Below are 22,956 nucleotides of genomic sequence, written 5' to 3'. Positions count from 1 at the left end.
TTTTTTATGTCTGCATCTTTATTCCTGCCCTACAAATAGGTTCATCAGTACCGTGTCCTTGAGCTTTCAAGAGATCACTGGAAAGGATGAAGACATGAGACAGATGAAAGATGGACCCAATCAAGACAGGATCTGTCATGCTGCTTTGGGAATCAGAAAATAACTCTAATTCACCTATTTTGTCTCACTTCTTTCTGCAGATAATATCTTGTAAGGAATGACTACTTTAAATCATTCTTCAGTGAGTGAATTTATCCTTGAAGGGTTAACAAAATGCCCAGAGCTTCAGTTGCCACTCTTCCTCCTGTTCCTTGGAATCTATGTAGTCACCGTGGTGGGGAACCTGGGCATGATCTTCTTAATCGCTACCAGTTCTCAACTTCACTCCCCAATGTACTATTTTCTCAGCCATTTGTCATTCATTGATCTCTGCTACTCCTCTGTCATTACTCCAAAGATGCTGGTGAGTTTTGTGTTAGAGAAGAATGTTATTTCCTTCCAGGAATGCATGGCTCAGCTTTACTTCTTCCTTATTTTTGTAATAGCAGAAGGTTATCTTCTCACTGCCATGGCGTATGATCGTTATGTTGCAATCTGCAGCCCACTGCTTTACAATATTATCATGTCCCATAGGGTCTGTTCCATAATGATGGGTGTAGTATATTCACTGGGCTTGTTTGGGGCCACAGTTCATACTACCCGCATGTCAATGTTGTCCTTCTGTGGGTCTCATGTTATCAGTCATTATTTTTGTGATATTCTTCCCTTGTTGAGTCTCTCCTGCTCCAGCACCCATGTTAATGAGATACTGTTGTTTATTATTGGAGGAGTTAATACCTTGGCACCAACACTGGCTTTACTCTTCTCTTATGCTTTCATCTTCTCTAGTATCCTCCATATTCACTCCATCAAGGGACGGTCCAAAGCCTTTGGCACTTGTAGCTCTCATCTCATGGCTGTGGTTATCTTTTTTGGGTCTATAACATTCATGTATTTCAAGCCTCCTTCGAGCAATACTATGGAGCAGGAGAAAGTGTCCTCAATATTCTACACCACCGTGATCCCCATGCTGAACCCCTTGATCTACAGTTTAAGGAACAAGGATGTGAAGAATGCACTGAGGAAGGTGCTTAGGGGAAAGTAGTCACCCCAACAAAGTAAATTTCGGCAGAGAGGAAGAAGTGAACCAGATGAAATGTTGTCATGAGCTCTGTATTATTTCTTTTTTTCCTCTAGAGACAAAATTCACTGTTACTTACAAAATATATATTTGTATTTGAGAATGTTTGAGGCATTTTAGTCATTTTTTATCAAATGATAAGCTTTTCTCATAGCCAATATAATATTTGGAAATTTTACTTGTATTCAAGGAACAGGATTTGGCGGAAGAGGGAGGACAAGTGAACACAAACAAAAATATGTTAAAGATATTAATTTTGAAAGTGCTTGGTAAATAAGAAGTGGGTTCAGGGTTGTATTTGAAAAAAGATCATGTTAACTAATTCAATATCTTGAAGGGCAGGAAGAGAGGTATTTTTAAACTTCCAAGGGAAGATTTCTTTTTTCTATCCCCAAGTCATTATAGTGAAATATTGAGAATATTGATATCATGACAGAGCTGTGAGGATGCAGTACTTATAGCAAAGAACCACACAGAGGTGGATTGTGGAGTGTGTGTATGGGGGGGGGGGGAGAATAGCTTTAGGGTGAAGAGGTGAGGGTAAGAGATATCAGAGTTAGCCTAGTCTTATCATATTCAGTTAAGATCAATTATAACTAATCTAAAATCTCACATTGCCTTTCTTTGGAGGCTATCACTTAAGCCATAACTAGCCATTAGAAGTCTAATAGAGTGTGGTTCCAACTTGTGGAGTTTAACTTACTATTCTGTATTAGAATAATTAGTTTAATGAGGGCAATGTTATTTCTTTTCTCCTGGAATTGTATATAGCTCCTTCCCACCCACCCTCTGTATGAATCATAGTGTTGTTTTGTTGGTTTGTTTGTTTTTATCACCTTGTGACTTTGCCTGTGTCCACCATTTTCCTGTGGTGCAGAAATCCAGCCCTCTTTGAGATCAGAAACACAGCCTCCTTGGTGGTTCCTTGCCCTGAGACATCATTTTGGGCATTAGTGCCTAACTTCCATCTTACTCGACTCTTAAGTATGGGGTTCTTAGAGGTATATGAATGAAGTGGCTGGGGTCTAGCTAAATGATTTTTTATCTTTGTTCAGTGACTTGAATAAGAATATTGGAAAACTTTTAATTAGGTTTGCCGTTAACCTTCATTAAGTATGAAGTTGTCATAACAACTAATCAGTGGATGAAGCAATGATGATTCTTAAAGACCTCCAGAGGCTGGAATGATGAGCACAATTAATCAGTTAAAATGTACTTGGATAATATAAAATTTATACTTTTACAAAATTGATGAGCAGAAAAGACTGGTTAACTGTAGAGAATTAAGAACTTTTGATGACAACAGAGTCAATAAAATAAGAGTGCAGCTTCTTTAAAGTTAATGTTACCTTGGCTGCAATAGCTGTATTTTAGCAGAGTAAGAAAACTTCAAAAATATCATTTGCACTATAATAATTAGAATACTTCCATTTGAATGTAATTCATTCAGTGGATATCATTTTTCAAAGGCCATTGGCTCCTTCTGCATTCTGAGGTCTATGGGCATGATGAATAAGGGACTTGTAATCATATATCCATTCCTATATTCATTCTCTTGGTTATTCATATAGCAAATATTGCAGTATATACCTAGCGTTATTCCTCATACTGGTGATAATATGATAAATAAAAGCACAGAAGTCCTTACCTTCACTAGATTTAGGTTTTGGTATCAAAGAAAGAAAATAAACAAGGATACATATATGTAATGTAATAGGTCACAAAATACTTTTTTAATAAATCAGGTAAGGCAAGAGAATATGGTTGGGGGGATGCTTAGATTCAAAAAAGAAAAAAAAAAATGGCAGAAGTTTGGTTGTGAAACTTGTGGTAGTTTTTGCCACAAGGTATAACTAAGCTTTGAGGAAGAAAGTTGCAGAGAGTCACATTTTTTTTTAAACAATTTAAGAAAGCCTTTTTCTCAAATTTCTCATTTCCATACCATCACCATTTGTAAGTGGGCCTCCAGCCTCCGTATGCTCATTTCCTGGCCTGAAAACAGCTTACATCTAAGAAGGCGAAATTTGGGGTGTGGGGGCATCTTTCTCTCAAGGAAATATAGCAAATCTTTGTTTTGGGCCTTCTATTAGTTCCCTGTGGCTACTGTAATGAATTACCATGTGAAAAAGAAAGTGAAAATGTTAGTTGCTCACTTGTGTCCTACTCTTTTGCCAACCCATGGACAGTAGCCCACCAGGCTCTTCTGTCCATGAGATTTCCCAGGCACGAGGACCGGAGTGGGTTGCCATTTCCTTCTCCAGGGGATCTTCCCTACTCAGGGATCCAACCCAGCTCTCCGTCTGAACCACCAGGGAAGCCCAATAGATTACCATAACGGAACTTCATTCTCTCACAGTTCTGTAGGTCAAAATCCAAAAATCACATTGAGTGGACAAGAGCCTAGTTCCCCCAGAGGCTCTAGGGAGAATCCGATCCTTGTCTCTTCTGGCTTCTGGTGGAATTCCTTGGCTTGTGACTGCATCACCACAATCTCTGATTGGTTACACACTGCCTCCTGTTTGGTGTGAAATCACCCTTTGCTTCCCTCTTATAAGCATGTGCTTGATTGTTTTAGTGCCCTCTGGATAATCCATTGCACTCTCCCCATCTCAAGATCTTAAGTTAGTCACATCTGCACAGTCTGTTGTGACCCTAAAATGTAGCACCCATAGGTTCCAGGGTTTAGGAAGTAGACATCTTTGGGGAGATATTTTTTCAGCTTATCACAGGCCCATGGGAAAACAAGGACCTATGAGGTTAATTCAGAATTGTGTGTATCCTCTAGGCTTCTCAGATACCTTGTCTTAGACAACAGAATGAAAAAAAAAAAAAAATGACTGAAAGTACAAGACATAAAGCCATAAAATATTACTGTAACTCTTTCAGGACATGTATCTAGATACCTGGAAAAAGGATATTCTTTGAGTCCAAGTTATTATCAAGGCCTGTGGATATAAAAAAAGCAATGTCTTTGTTTTATGTTCTACACCCTGGAGGCTCACTAGAGGCATTCATAGCTTTTTCATTTCTGTCATTTAAAACAAACTCCAGTACTTTAGTAATGATCTCACTTATCTTTTCTGAGAGTTTGGCTCCTTGGATTGATTTGAAGTGGAATGTCTTTCATATTATCTAATCATTTGTATTTCACTCAGACAGGTTCTAAGCTGGCAGAAACAGATCCTATGCAATATGGTTAGTCAACAAATCTACCTCCACCACTGCCTACATACAGAATAATTTTTCCCATTTATATGGGTGAGAAAGAAGAACAGATATGAGTGGCGGGAGAAAGTGAGTCTCAGAGAATTCTAGACACTTCCTCAGGTCAATTATTTTGACCAAATGGACAGTATATATGTAAAATGCTTAGTTATAAGCATCTATGAACAGTGGTACTAATTGTAAAACTAGGAAGAGCAGTTGTAGTCAGTGATATTATTATTATTGGAACAGGTTTGGAACAAGAGAATGAAAACACACTATTGAACAAATCCAACTCTGAATCAACTGTATTGATACATCATTTATGTGTAAACTTTGCTAGAGATCCTTGGATGCTTTACAAATGGATGTCATTAGAGAAGGGAGTTCAGTGGTAAAACCCTGGTATTTCTGGCAAGCCTAGAGCAGAAAAGCTGAGGGGGCCTTAAACGCTACCGTTGTCTTTGATCGTGGTGAGATGGTTGGATGGTATCATCAACTCAAAGGATATGAGTTTGAGCAAACTCCAGGAGAGAGTGAAGGACAGGGAAACCTGGCGTTCTGCAGTCCATGTGGTTTCAAAGGGTCAGACACAACTGAGTGACTGAAGAGCAACAACTAGGTCGCTAAGAACACATGCCACAATTATCTTAGAATAAGAAGAGCGCTGGAAAGGCTTAATAAACGAAAAGGGATTTAGGTTGCTCAAGCCATTTAATGATATTAACTCCTGTCACAGCAAACAGTATCAGAGCAGACAGAGAACCATCATTGCATTCTGGTAATTAAAGATGAGTTCGGGGGGAAGATTCATGGAAAATATGTCTTGGGCTCCCAGGAGATTTCTGACCTGTATGAGGCTCTGAGTCCTTAGACAGGAAGGCAGACAAGACTTTTGTCTATATTACCAAGCTCTGCGGTTCACAGCATTTGACCTCTAGAGGGCTGCCACATTTTTAGTTTGGCGGAAGTGCTGTGCTTAGTCGCTCAGTCGTGTCCCACTCTTTGCAACCCATGGACTTTAGTCTGCCAGGCTCCTCTGTCCATGGGATTTTTCAGGCAAGAAAACTGGAGTGGGTTGCTATTTCCTCCTCCAGGGGATCTTCCCTACCCAGAGATCAACCTTGCATCTCCTGTGTCTCCTGAATTGCAGGTGGATTCTTTACCCTCTCAACTATACTCATTCAAACAGAATAAGCAAACAAATAAGCAAATAACCAAGAAATATAACTATAATTTACTGTCAGCATCATATCATATAATTAAACAGTATTTGGAATCCCAACCACAATAAAAATAAAATGGGTATGATAACCCCTTTCCCCCCAAAAAGAGGAATATTTGTACACCCATGTTCATAGCAGCATTATTCACAACAGTTGAAAGTTTGAAGCAATCCAGGTTCTATTATCAAATGATTAAACAAAATGTGATATATACATACAATGAAAAATTGTTTGCCTTAAGAAAGAAATTATAACTCTCACCATAACATGGGTGAACTTTGAGGAGAATATGCTTACTGAAATAAGCTGGACACAAAAGGAGAAAAACATTATGATTTTGCTTATATGTGGTATCTAGTGTAGCCAAATTTATAGAGACTGAAAGAAGTGTGGTTACCAGGACCTGGGGAGGGAGAGAATGGGAAGTTATTGTTTAATGAGTATAGTTTCAATTTTGGGGATGATGGTGATTATCATTGAATGACAATGTGAATGTACTTAATGGCACAGGACTGTACACATTAAAATAGTAAATATGTACATTTTATTACAATTTTTAAAAAGAAAAATAAAAGACAGTCTTTACATTGAATCATTTAGCTGTAAGGAAAATTGTATTTTATTAGTTTCCTCCATTTTTTTCTACTGACTGATGAAATCATAGTCAAGAACCAGCAACTGCCTTTCAGTAATCAATGATCTTATTTCACTTCAGTCTCTGATCAGTGTCAGAATCCTCATAGATGACATGAAAACATAAACTAAAAAGCTTGGTTTGGGATCTTTACTACTCTTGGGAAATATAGCAATAGGCAGGCACAGGGGATGATTTGATTATTTTTGAAAAGGATTATTAAATACTGAGCACTCTGATAATCTCTAGGCTCAATGGGTATTGGGGGACCTGTGAATATATCTAATGGTGTCCCTAAGTTTCCGTTCAGTTCAGTCACTCAGTCGTGTCTGACTCTTTGCAATCCCATGAATCGCAGCATGCCAGGCCTCCCTGTCCATCACCAACTCCCGGAGTCGACCCAAACCCATGTCCATTGAGTCGGTGATGACATCCAACCATCTCATCCTCTGTTGTCCCCTTCTCCTCCAGCCCTCAATCTTTCCCAGCATCAGGCTCTTTTCCAATGAGTCAACTCTTTGAATCAGGTGGCCAAAGTATTGGAGTTTCAGCTTCAGCATCAGTCCTTCCAATGAACACCCAGGACTGATCTCCTTGCAGTCCAACGGACTCTCAAGAGTCTTCTCCAACACCACAATTCAAAAGCATCAATTCCACGGTGCTCAGCTGTCTTTATAGTCCAACTCTCACATCCATACTTGACCACTGGAAAAACCATAGCCTTGACTAGATGTACCTTGTTCACAAAGTAATGTCTCTGCTTTTTAATATGCTGTCTAGGTTGGTCATAACTTTCCTTCCAAGGAGTCTTTTAATTGCATAGCTGCAATCACTGTCTGCAGTGATTTTGGTGCCCAGAAAAATAAAGTCAGTCACTGTTTCCCTAAGTTTAACAAGCCACAAATAAAAGTTGAATAACATGCTTTTTAAGACTAGGAAACTGAATATCATAATTTTTTTTTGCCAGAGTTTGCACTATTAGATCAATTTTGATGTTTTACCTTTAGCCAATCAAATAATTCAATCACTGATGTATAAATGTGCACATGAGCCAGTCGAAAAGGATTTGTTTTCTTGGTTACAAGAACCTGTTTCCTCAGCAAAGTAAGCAGTTCCTAAGAACTCCAGTCTCTGATCAGTGTCAGGGTAAGTGTCCAGTTTTATTCATAGCAATTGTACCCAATCTAATAGAGGAAGGTTGGTGATTAGCAATGCTGCTAACCTTGTGCAATGTTTGTACTTTATCCAGGAGGAGACTTGACCTACAGTTCTTTCCACTTGGTTATGTCCACCATTCTCCTCTCTTATTAATCTCATCTTGTCTCTTCCTCCTAATTTGGGTACAACCTCATGCAGGAGTGTTTCCAATCTGAGTTCACCTCCCTCCAGTGCAGAAAACGTCAATGGGATTTCCATATGGCTCTGAGCGTTCACTTCCCTGGAGTGCTTCTAGTCGATGTATTTATTACTTGTCCTTCTTGTACTCCAGCCTACATAAGTCTCCACAAGATAAAAAATAAATCTGTAGATACAAACCCAGGTAACATATTAAATTATTGGGAAGAATATTAGATAAAAAACTCCTACTTCTCATTTATCCTGAAACATGGTTCCCAGGTCAGTAGGAGATAGAGGAAGAGTCCTTTCACCTCCTTAGCCCTGCTTCTTTCCTCTTGGCCTCAGAAGCACTTGCCAAAGGTACACCCTTTGGAATAAAGAGCCTTCAATGCCGATAATGCTCAATACTTCCAATGTCTCTCAAAATATACAAATCTGGAGACACAAATGTTTAAAAACCTAAGCCTCTCAAACATTTAAAATAATTTTATCCCTCACACCAAGATGAAAAATCTAGAATGAATAAGAAACACACATCTGTTTTTTCTTCCTATAAAGGTAATGTATATCCATCTCCCTGTATTGTGTTCATTTTGAAAAACAAATGTATATTGGGGTATAGTGATTTTGTGACTCCTTTGTAGCTCAGTCGGGAAAGAATCTGCCTGCAGTTCAGGAGACCCAGGTTTGATCCCTGGGTCGGGAAGATCCCCTGGAAAAGGAAATGGCAACCCACTCCAGTATCCTTGCCTGGAAAATCTCATGGATACAGGAACCTGGTGGGCTGAAGTACATGGGGTCGCAAAGAGTTCGGCATGACTGTGCGACTAACACTTACACTTACCATAGTGGTTACAATGTTGTGTTAGTTCCTACTACACTATCCTCTTTTTTTTTTTTTTTTTAAATTTCTTTCCCATTTAGGTCACTACGGAGCACTGAGTAGAGTTCCCTGAGCTACACAGTAGATTCTTATGAGTTACCTATTTTATACATATTAATAGTATCAATAATGTGTATAATGTCAATCCCAATCTCCCAATCCTTCCCCCATTGCCTCCTTGTGTTCCTTATATATCAATAATATTTTTAAAACATAAAATTTTCTTTAACTTTTTAAGCTAATGAACCTTTAAATTTATTTTTAAAAAATTTGTCACAACAAATCTTTGAAACTGGTTTATCATCCCAACTTCACAGGTTAGAACACTGAGGTTTCCACTAAATGACTTGCCCAAAGTTGTAAACTGCACTGTGGTGAAGTCAGTCCTTAAAATAAGCTTCCTTTGACATCAACGTTTTTTCATTGGTTTGCTGAGTAAGCTATAATTTCCTTCTTCTTTTTCAAGCTCATTTAATGTTTTTATTATCAAAGAAATATAAGAAGTACTGGATTCATAAAGTTGAATATGTTTCTTTCTAGTTGGACTATTTAAAGCATTTCAGGCGCAAATGTTCACTGTAGATTTCCAAGAGAAGTGAGTACTTCCTTGGAAATGGAAGCACATCTATTTGTTTTTGTTTTTGTTGCTCTTTTCCTTCACAGAAAATCATGAGCACTGTGTGAGTAATGCTGCTCTCAGATATGAACATATGGGGTGCCTCAGTATGCCTACGTGTAAGTGTTCTTTGATGTATGTTCTTTAATTTGTGTGCTTTTAATAACCTATTAGATAAAAGACCACACATTGAAAATGAATTTTTTTTCTCTTTTCTGTATTTCCTTCAAGCCACAGTCAGCACTGGGTTAGATTCTGAGGTCAGGAAGTGTGTGTTGGATCTCTAACATGCCTGTTTTAAAGGATTTGGGAAGTACTGTGTCACCAGCTGCTCACACTATATGAGCTTGTTGTTGCTCATCATCTAGGTCTGATCTTTCTTTGAAATGTTTTGAAATCTGAACCACTCTATAACATCGCATAATGCCCAAATTTCCTTATAGTCTCTCAGTCTCTTATTTTGTAATGCATTAGAAGGCAAGAAATGTCTTAATGGTAGATTATTAAGCCATCATTTAAGTAAAAGCAGAAGAACTTGGTGGAAAAGGACAGGAGCTCTGGCACTAGACTCTCTAAGTTCAAATTCTGACTATACTCTTAAATTATCTGTGCTTCAGTTTCTTCATCTGTAAAACAGAGATGAAAATAAAACCTTCTATTTCAAAGGTTTTCAAAAAATTAAATAAGATAATATATAGAAAGTGCTTGGAAGTGATTTGCAGTCAGTGCAGAAGAAAAAGTATAGTTATGTGTCTGGTCATCTTTTCTATATAGAGTAGACTGCCTGCTGTAGGTATTGCAGATGACCTAACAAACTAAAGCATGTCCTCAGAGGTTTTAGTAGGAAGTCTACTATATTCTCCTTGAAGAAGTGGCAGCAAAGCCTTTCAAGAGAGTCATCTTTCTGTCATGCCTTTTAAGCAAGCACAATCCTGCTTTGCTGTCCAGTAGAGAATAGTGAACATCAGCCTGAGCCCATTTCAAACTCCTCTCAGAAATTTCCCACCAATAACCATTTGACATCAAGCTTGGGCTCTTTCCATAGTTTTTCTATGGAAATAGTCACATCCTTTGCCTCTCAGCAGACTTTGGCTTGCTCTCACTTCATCCAAGACTACATTTTTCTTGACACTTGAAGAAAGATTTATGGCCCTCAAATTGGGGAGGGAAGTCAATAGGGTAATATTTTTAGACAGATTTTCTATGAGAATTTAGTGAACTTGCTATATTAGTGAACCTGGAATCTACTATATTTCAGGGACAATATCATCATGGTTGTAGCTCTCATTGAAGTTTTTGAATTTTATTTTCTTACTATAGCAAAATTTTCTCACTATACTGGTCTGTAGTGTTGGTAGTTTCAACTATCAACTGGAAAACAAGAGGATAAGTGATGATTTTATGCAAATAGTCAGAACCAAACCTCATATAAATCCTCATATAAATCCATTTCACATCTGCATGGCCTCAAGACATGCAGATGTGAAATGGATTTGATACCCATGGAATTTCATTTTCTTTTCAAGGTTTCAATCAGTTTTCATTTATGGAAAACTTTTTAACCAAGATCACAAATCTAGAAGCTATAAATTTTAAAAGCCAAACATATTCTTTTATTTAAATATTTGTAAATCTTTAAAGACATACATAAATAAAATCAATACATAAGCAACAGAGTTGAAAAAAATGTCATAGGGTAGAAAGTTTAATTTCTATAGTAGAAAAAGATGTACAAATTAGAAAGTGATGACACAATAAGCAATTTAAGAACAAATGAAAATGGCCAAAAACATATGGACATGTACTTACATTCATTACAAGATAAAAACAGGCAAATTATGTTATACTGCTCTATTGTGTAATACACAAAATACTGGCCAAAACTTATATTTCAAGTTGGGATGCATAAGAGAAAGCAGTTTTATATTGCTACCAAAAATATATACATTACAATATTTTTTAGAAATCATGATTATACCACTTATATAAAGGAAAAAAATTGCAAACTCTGACTCATAAGCATCTCTTTGGGGAAATTATTTTATAGAAACAAAACACTAAAGTTTGTATGTATGTGTATTTTAAAAAAGACATTATTATGTATTTATCAGTTGCAAAATTTTTAAAATAAATCCTAGAAAAAAATAAGCACTTCTAAAATGATGATGTAAATATACTGTATTATATCTAAATTACTGAATATTATATCGCTATATAAAAACACCCTCTTCCAACAACACAGGAGAAGACTCTACACATGGACATCACCAGATAGTCAACACCAAATCAGATTGATTATATTTCTGCAGTCAAAGATGGAGAAGTTCTATACAGTCCACAAAAACAAGATAGGAAGCTGATTGTGGCTCAGATCAAGAACACTTTATTGTCAAATTCAGACTTAAATTGAAGAAAGTGGGGAAAACCACTAAACCATTCGGTATGACCTGAATCAAATCCCTTATGATTTTACAGTGGAAGAGAGAAATAGATTTAAGGGACTAGATCTGATAGACAGAGAGCCTGATGAACTATGGGCGGAGGTTTGTGACACAATACAGGAGACAGGAATCAAGACCATCCCCATGGAAAATAAATGAAAAAAGGCAAAATGATTGTCTGAGAAAGCCTTACAAATAGTTGTGAAAAGAAGAGAAGCGAAAAGCAAAGGAGAAAAGGAAAGATGTTCCTATTTGAATGCAGAGTTCCAAAGAATAGCCAGGAGAGATAAGAAAGCCTTCCTTAGCGATCAATGCAAAGAAATAGAGGAAAACAATAGAATGGGAAAGACTAGAGATCTCTTCAAGAAAATTAGAGATACCAAGGGAACATTTCATGCAAAGATGGGTTCGATAAGGGACAGAAATGGTTTGGACCTAACAGAAGCAGAAGATATTAAGAAGAGGTGGCAAGAATATACAGAAGAACTGTACAAAAAAGATCTTTACAACCCAGATACTCACGATGGTGTGATCACTCACCTAGATCCAGACATCCTGGAATATGAAGTCAAGTGGGCCTTAGAAAGCATCACTACAAACAAAGCTAGTGGAGGTGATGGAATTCCAGTTGAGCTATTTCAAATCCTGAAAGATGATGCTGTGAAAGTGCTGCACTCAATATGCCAGGAAATTTGGAAAACTCAGCAGTGGCCACAGGACTGGAAAATGTCAGTTTTCATTCCAATCCCTAAGAAAGGCAATGCCAAAGAATGCTCAAACTACCACACAATTGCACTCATCTCACACGCTAGTAAAGTAATGCTCAAAATTCTCCAAGCCAGGCTTCAGCAATACGTGAACCAAGAACTTCCAGATGTTCACGCTGGGTTTAGAAAAAGCAGAGGAACCAGAGATCAAATTGCCAACATCTGATGGATCATTGAAAAAGCAAGAGAGTTCCAGAAAAACATCTATTTCTGTTGGTCCTTTAATGGACCAGAACCTGGTGGTCCAGAGTTGAGGATAAGAAAATAAGAGAGAGAAAGAGGCTGGTATCCCCTGGTTTATGCGGAAAGCCAATGGAGTCCTATTCTTAGGGCTCGCGATGCTGCATGTAGGAACCAGGCGCCCTCTCGAGTGGGTGAAGGCACAGTGTGCCTTCTCAAGAGGGTCTTTGAATCCTGGGCAAGAAAGTGAGTTCAGTGGGCCTCCGCGCTCCAAGGAATTAGCCAGAAATAGAATGAGAGAGAGTGTGCGCGCGCGCGAGAGAGAGAGAAAAGACAGACAGACAGACACGGGGACCCAAGCTCTGATGGAGCAAAGGTGTTTTTAATCAACATGGTGTGTGAATATATACTGTTTTACAAGGTGGTTATTCTCAGCAAAATAAAGATTAAAATTCCAGACTTACAAAACATAAGACAATCCCTGTCAAAGAGAGAGTTGCAAACAATCACTTTTTACCATATGGCTCATAAAAAGGAAGAGGGTACTTATCACTGTAATGAGAAATGCCTGGATTCCTCAGCCCAAGGACAGGCATGCCTCTCCTCTTAATTCCTGAATATTCAGGAATTAATAAGGGCCAGAGGGTTCCTAACAGATCCAAAACAGCACACAGAAAGCCTCTTGTTAAATGCCTCCTGACATATTTCTGCTTTATTGACTATGCCAAAGACTTTGACTGTGTGGATCACAATAAACTGTGGAAAATTCTGAAAGAGATGGGAATACCAGACCACCTGACCTGCCTCTTGAGAAACCTGTATGCAGGTCAGGAAGCAACAGTTAGAACTGGACATGGAACAACAGACTGGTTCCAAATAGGAAAAGGAGTACGTCAAGGCTGTATATTGTCACCCTGCTTATTTAACTTCTATGCAGAATACATCATGAGAAATGCTGGGCTGGAAGAAACACAAGCTGAAATCAAGATTGCTGGGAGAAATATCAATAACCTCAGATATGCAGATGACACCACTCTTATGGCAGAAAGTGAAGATGAAATAAAAAGCCTCTTGATGAAAGTGAAAGAGGAGAGTGAAAAAGTTGGCTTAAAGCTAAAAATTCAGAGAACTAAGATCAAGGCACCTGGTCTCATCACTTCATGGCAAAAAGATGGTGACACAGTGGAAACAGTGTCAGACTTTTTTGGGGGGGACTCCAAAATCACTGCAGATGGTGATTGCAGCCATGAAATTAATAGACGCTTACTCCTTGGAAGGAAAGTTATGACCAACCCAGATAGCATATTATAAAGCAGAGACATTACTTTGCCAACAAAGGTACGTCTAGTCAAGGCTATGGTTTTTCCAGTGGTCATGCATGGATGTGAGAGTTGGGCTGTGAAGAAAGCTGAGCGCCAAAGAATTGATGCTTTTGAACTGCAGTGTTGGAGAAGACTCTTGAGAGTCCCTTGGACTGCAAGGAGATCCAACCAGTCCATCCCCTAGGAGATCAGTCCTGGGTGTTCATTGGAAGGACTGATGTTGAAGCTGAAACTCCAATACTTTGGCCACCTGATGGGAAGTGTTGACTCATTGGAAAAGATCCTGATGCTGGGATGGATTGGGGGCAGGAGAAGGGGACAACAGAGGATGAGATGACTGGATGTCATCACCGACTCAATGGGCATGAGTTTGAGTAAACTCCAGGAGTTGGTGATGGACAGAGTGGCCTGGAGTGCTGCGATTCATGGGGTCGCAAAGAGTCAGACATGACTGAGCGACTGAACTGATCTGAAATGAGAATATCTTTTATTTCAGAAGTTTTGTTTTCTCTATATGTTTATTTTGTAATTATTCTAGGTGTTTTTAAATTGATCTTGCATATTTTCCATTTTGTTTTCAAGGTTTTTGATCATCTTTACTATCATTATTCTGAATTATTTTTCAGGTAGTTTGCCTATTTCCTCTTCATTTATTTGTACTTCAGTGTTTCTACTTTGTTCTTTCATTTACGTAGTCTTTCTCTACCTACATTATTTATTATTTTTTAAAATTTACTGTCTTTGAGTTCTCCTTTTCCCAGTCTTCAAGGTTAAATTTTTTCTTCCTTTTGGTTTCTGCCCTTCTAAGCCTGGTCCAGTGGTTTGTGTAAGCTTAATATAGAGTGAGATTTGTGATAAAGTTTTTGTTTGTTTGTTTGTTTGCTTGTTTTGTTTTTTGTTTGTTTTACCTCTGATGGGTAAGGCTGATTGAGGTTGTAATCCTGTCTATTGATGATTGGGTTTGTATTTTTGTTTTGTTTGCTGTTTAGATGAGGTGTCAGGCACAGAGTATTACTGCTGGTTGGGTGATGCCGGGTCTTGTATTCAAGTGGTTTCCTTTGTGTGAGTTCTCACTATTTGATTCTCCCTGGGGTTAATTCTCTAGTAGTTTTGGATCTTGGAGTCAGTGTTCCCACTCCAAAGGCTCAGGGCTTGATTTCTGGTCAGGAACAAAGATTCTACAAGTGGTTTATTATGGCATTAAATGAGATTAAAGCAAATACCCAAAAAGGAGAAATCAAAGATGAACCACAGAAAAATGGAAGTTACAAAAGCAGACAAGTAATAATTAAAATACTGGAATATACACGTATACTTATACACCCATGAGCAAAGTCAAAACAGTTCAACAAAAAGTACAATAGATTGACCTGGTGAACAAAGGAAATAAAAAAGTATATTTATCGGTTACAAACAAAACTAACTAAAGCACAAACTAGAAAACAAAAGTAAAGTGCCAAGTGGGGCATAAAGCAATGGAAACAAAACTAACAAATATGTTGAGAAGAAAGGAAGGAAAGAAAAAATAGATATGCAAAGTTAAATACAGGTAGATGAAGAAGATTTATACACATTAAAGATTAACTGCAAGGGGGAAAAACAGTAGGAAAGGCAAACAAAGGAATAAATGTAGAAAAATTATAATGGGCTTAAAAAATTAAAAATTCAAATTATAAATAAGAGAAAAGAAAAAAAGGAAGAGGAAAGAAAGAAAAAGAAAAAGAAAACTTCACAGAGCCGCACAAGGCCAATGTAGAGGCAGCGGTTTATAACAACAACAAAAAGTGTGACTGAATATACACACATACAAAACACCCTTAAGCAAATACAAAACAGTCCAAAAAAAAAATAAATAAATAAAGTACAATAGATTGACACAGTAAACAAAGGAAACCAAAAATTATATCTACCAGAACAAACCTAACTAAAGCATAAGCTGGAAAACAAAACTAAAGCAAGGTGCCAATTGGAGAATAAATCAATGAAAATAAAACTAACAAATATGTTGAGAGGATAGGAAAGAAAGAATACATATGCAAAGTTAAATAGAGGCAAGTAAAGAAGATTTATATACATTAAAGATTAACTGCAAGGGGAAAAGAACAGTCAGAAAAGCAAACAAATGAGTAAATGCAGAAAAAATCAAATTAGGTTTAAAAAACTAAAATTAAAAAATAGAAAAAGAAAGTTAAATTCCACAGAACTGTAAAAGCCCAATGTAGAGGCAGAGGTTTATTGCAGCAATATAAAATTTGACAGAGGGGAAAAAAAAAACCAGCTCAAAAGTGTAATTGGATTTCATAGTGCCAATAAAATAAACAACTACAACAGGGCGGGGGGGGCGGGGGGGAGTGGGAAGATAAAGAAAAATAATCCAAAAGAATCTACAGAACTACATACGAATAATGTTTTTCTTGAGTCACTGCTGTCAGGGTCCTTTCCCTCGCTGGGAGTCACAGATTACCTCACCTCCCTAGGAGGCCCTCCAGCACTGTACTGAACTCTGGATCTGCTGTAGGAGCAGCTCAGATTCTAATCTGGTCCTACTCCTGTGTATTCTTGTCTCCAATGCCCACAGTTATCAGAACCAGTGTGTTTTCTTTTGTGGGAGCTCTCAATGTCCTTTTGTATATTCCACACACACAGAGTCTGCCTAGTTGATCATGTGGATTTAATCTGCTGCTTATACTGCTGGTGGGAAGGTTCTGGGTCGTCTCCCTTAGCTGCAAAGCCCATGAGTTTCAATTGTGGTTTTATTTCCACCTGTGCATGTGGGTCATCCACTGGGGTTTGCTCCTGAGGTTGTCCTGAAGTTGTATTAATACTCCTGTTTTCCCCCCTAGTTCCTTCATTCTACTGAGTTTTGTGTGGTTCTATATATATTTGTCAGCTGGTCAGGTACTGCTGCCCACTCTCAGATGGTGTTTTGCATGAACTTCTGTGTCTGAAGGTGTATTGCTGATATATCCATGGAGAGTGATGTACTCCATGTCCACCTACTCTTCTGCCATCTTGTTCTCTCCTGACCTCCTCTAATATTCAAAGAAACAGTAGAAAAGGAAGGTGATAGATTTCCTATGCAGGTTATTTAAAATCCATTATAGTGTAAGGAACACTACAGAATGTTGTCAACATTATTATTAGACATACCTGTGTATGATAACTAGTTTTACACTTCCTAATTTTGAGCACTGCTAAGTTCTTTCTTAAAACTACTGCCTTAAATGTTGATTCCCTAACCATTTAAATGTTGAATAGTAACAGTTTTCACTCTACAAAGTATTTGTAAGAATTAAAAGAGAAAAATAGAGTGGAGTATTTAATATATTAAATATATTTATTTAAAAATAAATAAATATATTTAATATTACTAAAATTAATATATTTAATAAAAATAAGGTGGATTATTTAGTATATGTACAACATAGGTCTGTATAGTCAAAGTTATGATTTTTCCAGGAGTCATGTGTGGATATGAGAGTTGGACAATAAAGAAAGCTGAATGTGTGATGCTTTTGAAATGTGTTGTTGAGAGGACTCTTGAGAGTCCCTTGGACTGCAAGGAGATCCAACCAGCCCATCCTAAAGGAAATTAGTCTTGCATATTCATTGGAAGTACTGATGTTGAAGCTGAAGCTCCAATACTTTGGCCACCTGATGGGAAGAACTGACTCATTTGCAAAGACCCTGATGCTGGGAAAGATTGAAGGCAGGAGGAGAATGGGATGACAGAGGATGAGATAATTGGATGGCATCACCAACTCGATGGACATGAGTTTGAGAAATCTCCAGGAGTTGGTGATGAATTGGGAAGCCTGGCATGCTGCACTCCATGGGATTACAAAGAGGTGGACGTGACTGATTTAATTTATTGGCTGGTAGATGGTAAGTACTTGAAAATATTACTTGTTTTTAAAGTTATCAGTTAAATATTGTATATGTATTTTATTGTATATATCTATATCTCTCTATATATACTAGGTCCTTGATATAAATGGCAAGTAACTCTGTATTTTATTTTGATATCTATGTTGTCTACTCACTTTGAAAACTCTCAAGTAGTTTGTTTTCACAGAACTACACGAATTAAAAATCGTAGACAAAGTTTATGTACTTCTTTCTGTTTCATCATGATTTTACTTATACACTAGTATTTCATATATAATTCACAAAATATCTTGCATTTGCAGTAAAATATATCCTACTATTCCTGGTGGCTCGGACATTAAAGAATCTTCTTGCAATGCTGGAGACCTGGGTTCAGTCCCTGGGTTGGGAAGATTACCTGGAGAGGGAAATGGCACCCCACTCCAGTATTCTTACAGCCCATGGGGTCACAAAGAGTAGGAGATGTCTGAGCTATTAAAAACACATGCACACCTCCAGTTACAGTTCCTCTGATTCAATATGATTTTAGGGATGTTATTTACCCATTCTGGAGTTCAGTTCCCACATCTGGAAAAATGTGAATGATAATACACATTCTGAGGTGTTAATATAAACAGTTAATAATGTTATATGAAATTTTAAAAGAGAACTTCTTAGCACATAGTCAGAAACTAAACAATGTAACTTACTTTGTTCTTTTTCTTTACAGAACTGGTTTTAATACTGAGTCAAGATATAATTCTGCCTCACATTGTACTTTCAGAGTTTAACATGCCTCACTTAGCAAGCTGTGTTAAATATTTCTGTCGTAACCAGAACAAGGGCTACAAGTAGGTAGGAAACTTTAGTGAAAGGCTAAGAGTAATCTATTGGTTTGGAGCTGGTATTTTAGATAATCCTTGGACTAAGCAATCAAAGACATTTAAAACAATTAGGTAATCAATGACAGTGATAGCTGAGCTTCCAAATGGATGTCTGAGATGAGAGGTGGCAATAGAGTTATAGAGTTTGGCTCCACAGATGTAATTAAGTATGATCAAGGCACAGAATAAAATTAATGGAAAACAATGGAGTCTGCAGAAAAGAATTAGGACTCTATTTCCTTAAAGTCCTGAAACAGAAGAGCTAAGTCCAGCTCTGGGAAGAGTTCCAGTTGGCAATAAAAGCAAATCATCTCATCTAGGAAAGCAAGGTAGGAATGTGGTATCCAAAAGTCACTACTGAATGAGAAGAAAACATGATTGCTGCCAAGTTTCCTCTGTTTGGTGAAAACACTTTAGAGGACAAGGGCTATGACTACCATTCCAGCTTCATCCCAAGAGCCAGAAGATGTTTCTGCCCTTTCGACTCTCGAGATACTTGATAGATTAGAAATAACTGACAGGGGCTTCCCTGGTAATCCAGTGTTAATAAAACACCTGCCAATGCAGGAGGCATGGGTTTGATCCATAATCTAGGAAGATACCACGTGCCATGGAGCAACTAAGCCCAGAAGAAGAGAAGTCACCACAAGAGGTCCACACATCCCAACTGGAGAGCCAGCCATACTCACAAGAACAAGAGAAAAGCCCATGCAGCAATGAAGACCCAGCACAGCCAAAAAATAAATAACTAAATAAAAGAAATAACTGAGAGATATATTACTGAGGTTCTGCTTCCTCAACTAAATAAAAAACTCATCTGGGACTCAGAATTTCTTCAGCAAATGAACTGTTGATTTTATTTAGTCAGTCCCCAACTAACTCTTGTTTTCTAATTACCCTTCCTGAACCTACTTTAATTTCAGTGTCAAAAATGGCTTTGCTAAAACTTATCCTAGCATGATAGAGGGATATTTTTGTTAAGTCTGATTTAAAACACAGGGAAATGAGAGCCTGACTTGCTTAGCATAAAGTTTCACACAGGAAATATTTTAACTGGGTCTTTAGTGGGTTCCCTGGTGGATGGTAAAGAATCTGCCTGTGGTATAAGAGACTCAGGTTTGATCCCTGGGTCAGGAAGATCCCCTGGAGAAGGAAATGACTGCCCATTCCAGTATTCTTGTCTGGAGAATTCCATGGACAGAGGAGCCTGGCGGGGTACAGTCCATGGGAGTCACAAAGAGTCAGACATGATTGAGCAGCTAACACTGCACAATTGAGAAGCTAAAGACTCTGGAAGGAGCATTTCTGTTAGACAGAATAAAAGGCACAGGGTTTAAGAGAAATGATCAGGAGAAATGTTCTCCCCTTAAAAACATGAATCATTTCATCACCCCGATATGAATTTTTAAACACAATGTTGTGACTCGTTCAAGTGTGGGAAAATCCCTGACTGAACTCTGATCCTGAAAATAAAAAAAGCAGAGCTGAGTTGCCTCTACCTCTCTTTCTTCTCTTCCCATCACCCCTTTCTCTTCCCATCATGCCTTTCTCTTCACATTATTCCCTTCTCTTCCAATCACCAATCACTCTCTTCTCTTCCAATCACTCCTTTCTCTTCCCATCACCCACTTCTCTTCTCATCTTCCCCTTCACTATCCTTCAAATCTCTGCCTGGATTGAATAGCATGTATCTCATGCTGAGCTCATTAGAGTAAAGAAAAAGGAAAGTTAGGGGACAGTACTAAAGTCACAGCTTTCTGGTAAGCAAAGTATCCAAAACCATGGAACAATAGCAGCTTAGATTTTACATGGACTGCTGGTTGTGCTTGGGATTATAAAGACAACCTAAAATCTCTAATACTGAAAACCAGCAGAGCTAGTCACCCCTTCACAGACTCCCCCTGGCTACCTTCTTCACATTCTCTTTCATCTACAGTTTCAAATTGCAGTCGTCTTGTTTTCAGGTTGAAGACCAATAGGCAGACTTTGTGGGTGATACAGCACATTGATACCTATGATTCAGTCATTAGGAGGCAAAGGTCCTGAGGTCTCACCCTGAGGTCCTTTACTTTACACAGTTTCTTTTCATTTCAGACGTCACAGAGTACCACTGGAAGCCATATGGTTGAAACCTTCCCATTTTTCTACAATCCCTAGAGCAACAAATGAGGGCTTATCTGATGCAGGCATTTGAGAGGTTAATCATATAATCATGTCAGCCAAGATGAGGAAGTGCTAGGGTAAGGGAGAAGGGAACAGGAGAGGATTAGGAGGAGAGGAAGACAAAGAGTGAGGGACAGAAGGCCTAGGTTTTTTATTGCCAAATGGGAGCAGTAGGATATCCTATTATCCCTCCTGAGCAGGGTAATTTATTAGTGACCTGGAGCAATTCACTTCATATCTTCAAATTTTAGCTTCTTCATCTGTAGTAAAAAGGAACAGAGGTAATATCTGTGCAAATTCCTCTTACAAGCAATGTGGAGTCACCTTTATCACTTTTCAGAAATTAGGGCCACCTGCTGTAGCACCTTCTCCAGAGAATATTTCACTTCCTTATTTCTCAAGCTGTAGATCAAAGAGGTAAGCATGGGGGTGACAAGGTTATTCAGGACCTGAACGGTTGCATTAAGCCAGGGGTTAGGGGTGGGCTGCAGGTAGATGAGAACCACTGGCATAAAGGAGAGGAGGATGGCAGTGAGGTGGGCGCTGCAGGTGGAGAAGGCACGCTGTTGGCCTTCAGTCGATCGGATTTGAAGAATGGAGTAAACGATGCAGCTGTAGGAGGTGAGGATGAGAAGGAAGCAGCTGAGGGGCATGAGACCCACACTGATGAACCCCACCATCTCTAGTGCAGAGGTATCTGCACAAGCCAGCTTCAGCGTCACTGGGATATCGCAGAAGTAATAGTCCACCTCATTGGGGCCACAGTAGGGCAAATGGAAGGTGAGTGTAGTTAGAAAGATGGCCTGAATACACCCAAAAAACGAGGTGCCCATGGCCAGGATGGCACACGCTCTGTGACTCATGATTATTGTGTAGCGCAGAGGGTAACATATGGCAACAAAGCGATCATAGGCCATTACCGTGTACAGGAAACACTCCGTACAACCCAGGAAGTGGTAGAAGAAGAGCTGGGACACGCAGCCTGCGTAGGAGATGGCTCGGCTGTTCCCTGAGAGGTAGAAGAGCATCTTGGGGGAACTCACAGAGGGAAAAAATATGTCACACACAGACAGTTTACATAGGAAGAGGTACATGGGAGTGTGCAGCCGAGCGGAGGAGACAACCGCCAGTAGGTTGAGCAGGTTCCCCATAAGGGTGAAGATGTAGAAGGACAGAAATAGGACAAAGAGCATGGTCTCCAGGTCCTCTGTGTGCGGGATGCCCAGCAGAATAAATTCAGTCACCACCGAGGTGTTCCTCATCTCTGTTAGAACGTTGGATTTCAAAATAGAATACAAGTCTCCAAAGTGTCAGCACTGATGTCAAACTGAGAAGCTCTTTAATAAAGGATAAGCAATTATTTAATTATCACCTTATGTGTCCTTCTAGCAAGTGTAATTTAAAAAAATCATTAATAAACTATTTTTAAAGGAAGATTGTAAATATGTAAAGTGACTTTAAATCATTCCATATGAAAATGTTTTAGTTAAAATAACAGCTTTTGACTAAATATTTGCAAGTGTTATGCTAATTTATTTTATTTTTAAATTTACGTCTCAGAAACAACCTTATTAAGTGAAAGAAGACATAAAAAGCTTGGGGAGTTTCTAGTAACCTGATCATGTAGTTAGCAAATAACAGATCTGAGATTAAAACTCAGGTCTGACTGCAGTTAAACTTCTAACATCTCTGCTGTGAAAGCTCCCAGGAAATTTTACTTTGAGAAGCAGAGACCTGATGTTCATATTCAAATAATCGGAGAGCTGCTATGTTGATGTGCTGTGTGCTTATCCATGGTGAATAACGTGCAAAAAAGTGGAACTAGTTAAAATTTAAATTTTGTTTCAGTATAGGAAAAAATTAATGGCTGAGTTGCCTTGTTAAGTGTTGTGTTCTCATCATGATAAGGGTTTGATTATTTGTAGGATGAATGATATTCTTTCAAATATGAAGACCTTGCATTCCCAATTTAAATGCTATTTTTTCCTACCTGCACCCTTAATATCCTCTGAAATTCTTTGCCTTTATTACATTGTTCATTTTCTCAAATATATCTGAAGAGGCACACATTTAACAAGCGATTCTCCTGGTGAACAGATGGCTTTGATTTAAATATGATAAATCTATCTACCTCTATAACAATAAGAATTATGAATATAGGTGTAAAAGTTACAATAATAACCTAATGCCGTTCTTAATGTATCTTAATAAAAGATAGACACATGCCATGGGGAAGGTCAGAATATCACTG

General features: G+C 38.3%; 2 protein-coding genes across 2 annotated transcripts; one reads left to right on the top strand and one right to left on the bottom strand.

Annotated features, from left to right (window-relative positions):
- The first annotated feature begins 214 nt into the window (after positions 1–214).
- LOC136168918 (olfactory receptor 8D2-like) lies at positions 215–1,144 on the top strand. The gene has a single exon (XM_065936657.1). The coding sequence runs from the start codon at positions 218–220 to the stop codon at positions 1,142–1,144; it is 927 nt and encodes a 308-aa protein (XP_065792729.1). The 5' UTR covers positions 215–217.
- Positions 1,145–21,034: 19,890 nt separating this feature from the next.
- Positions 21,035–21,967, bottom strand: LOC136169115 (olfactory receptor 10D1B-like). The gene has a single exon (XM_065936892.1). It carries the CDS (start codon positions 21,965–21,967, stop codon positions 21,035–21,037), a length of 933 nt encoding a protein of 310 aa, XP_065792964.1.
- Between the last annotated feature and the right edge of the window lie 989 nt (positions 21,968–22,956).

This window comes from Muntiacus reevesi, chromosome 5, assembly GCF_963930625.1.
Source record: "Muntiacus reevesi chromosome 5, mMunRee1.1, whole genome shotgun sequence".
Taxonomy (NCBI): domain Eukaryota; kingdom Metazoa; phylum Chordata; class Mammalia; order Artiodactyla; family Cervidae; genus Muntiacus; species Muntiacus reevesi.
This window is presented reverse-complemented; position numbering and strand designations above follow the sequence as displayed.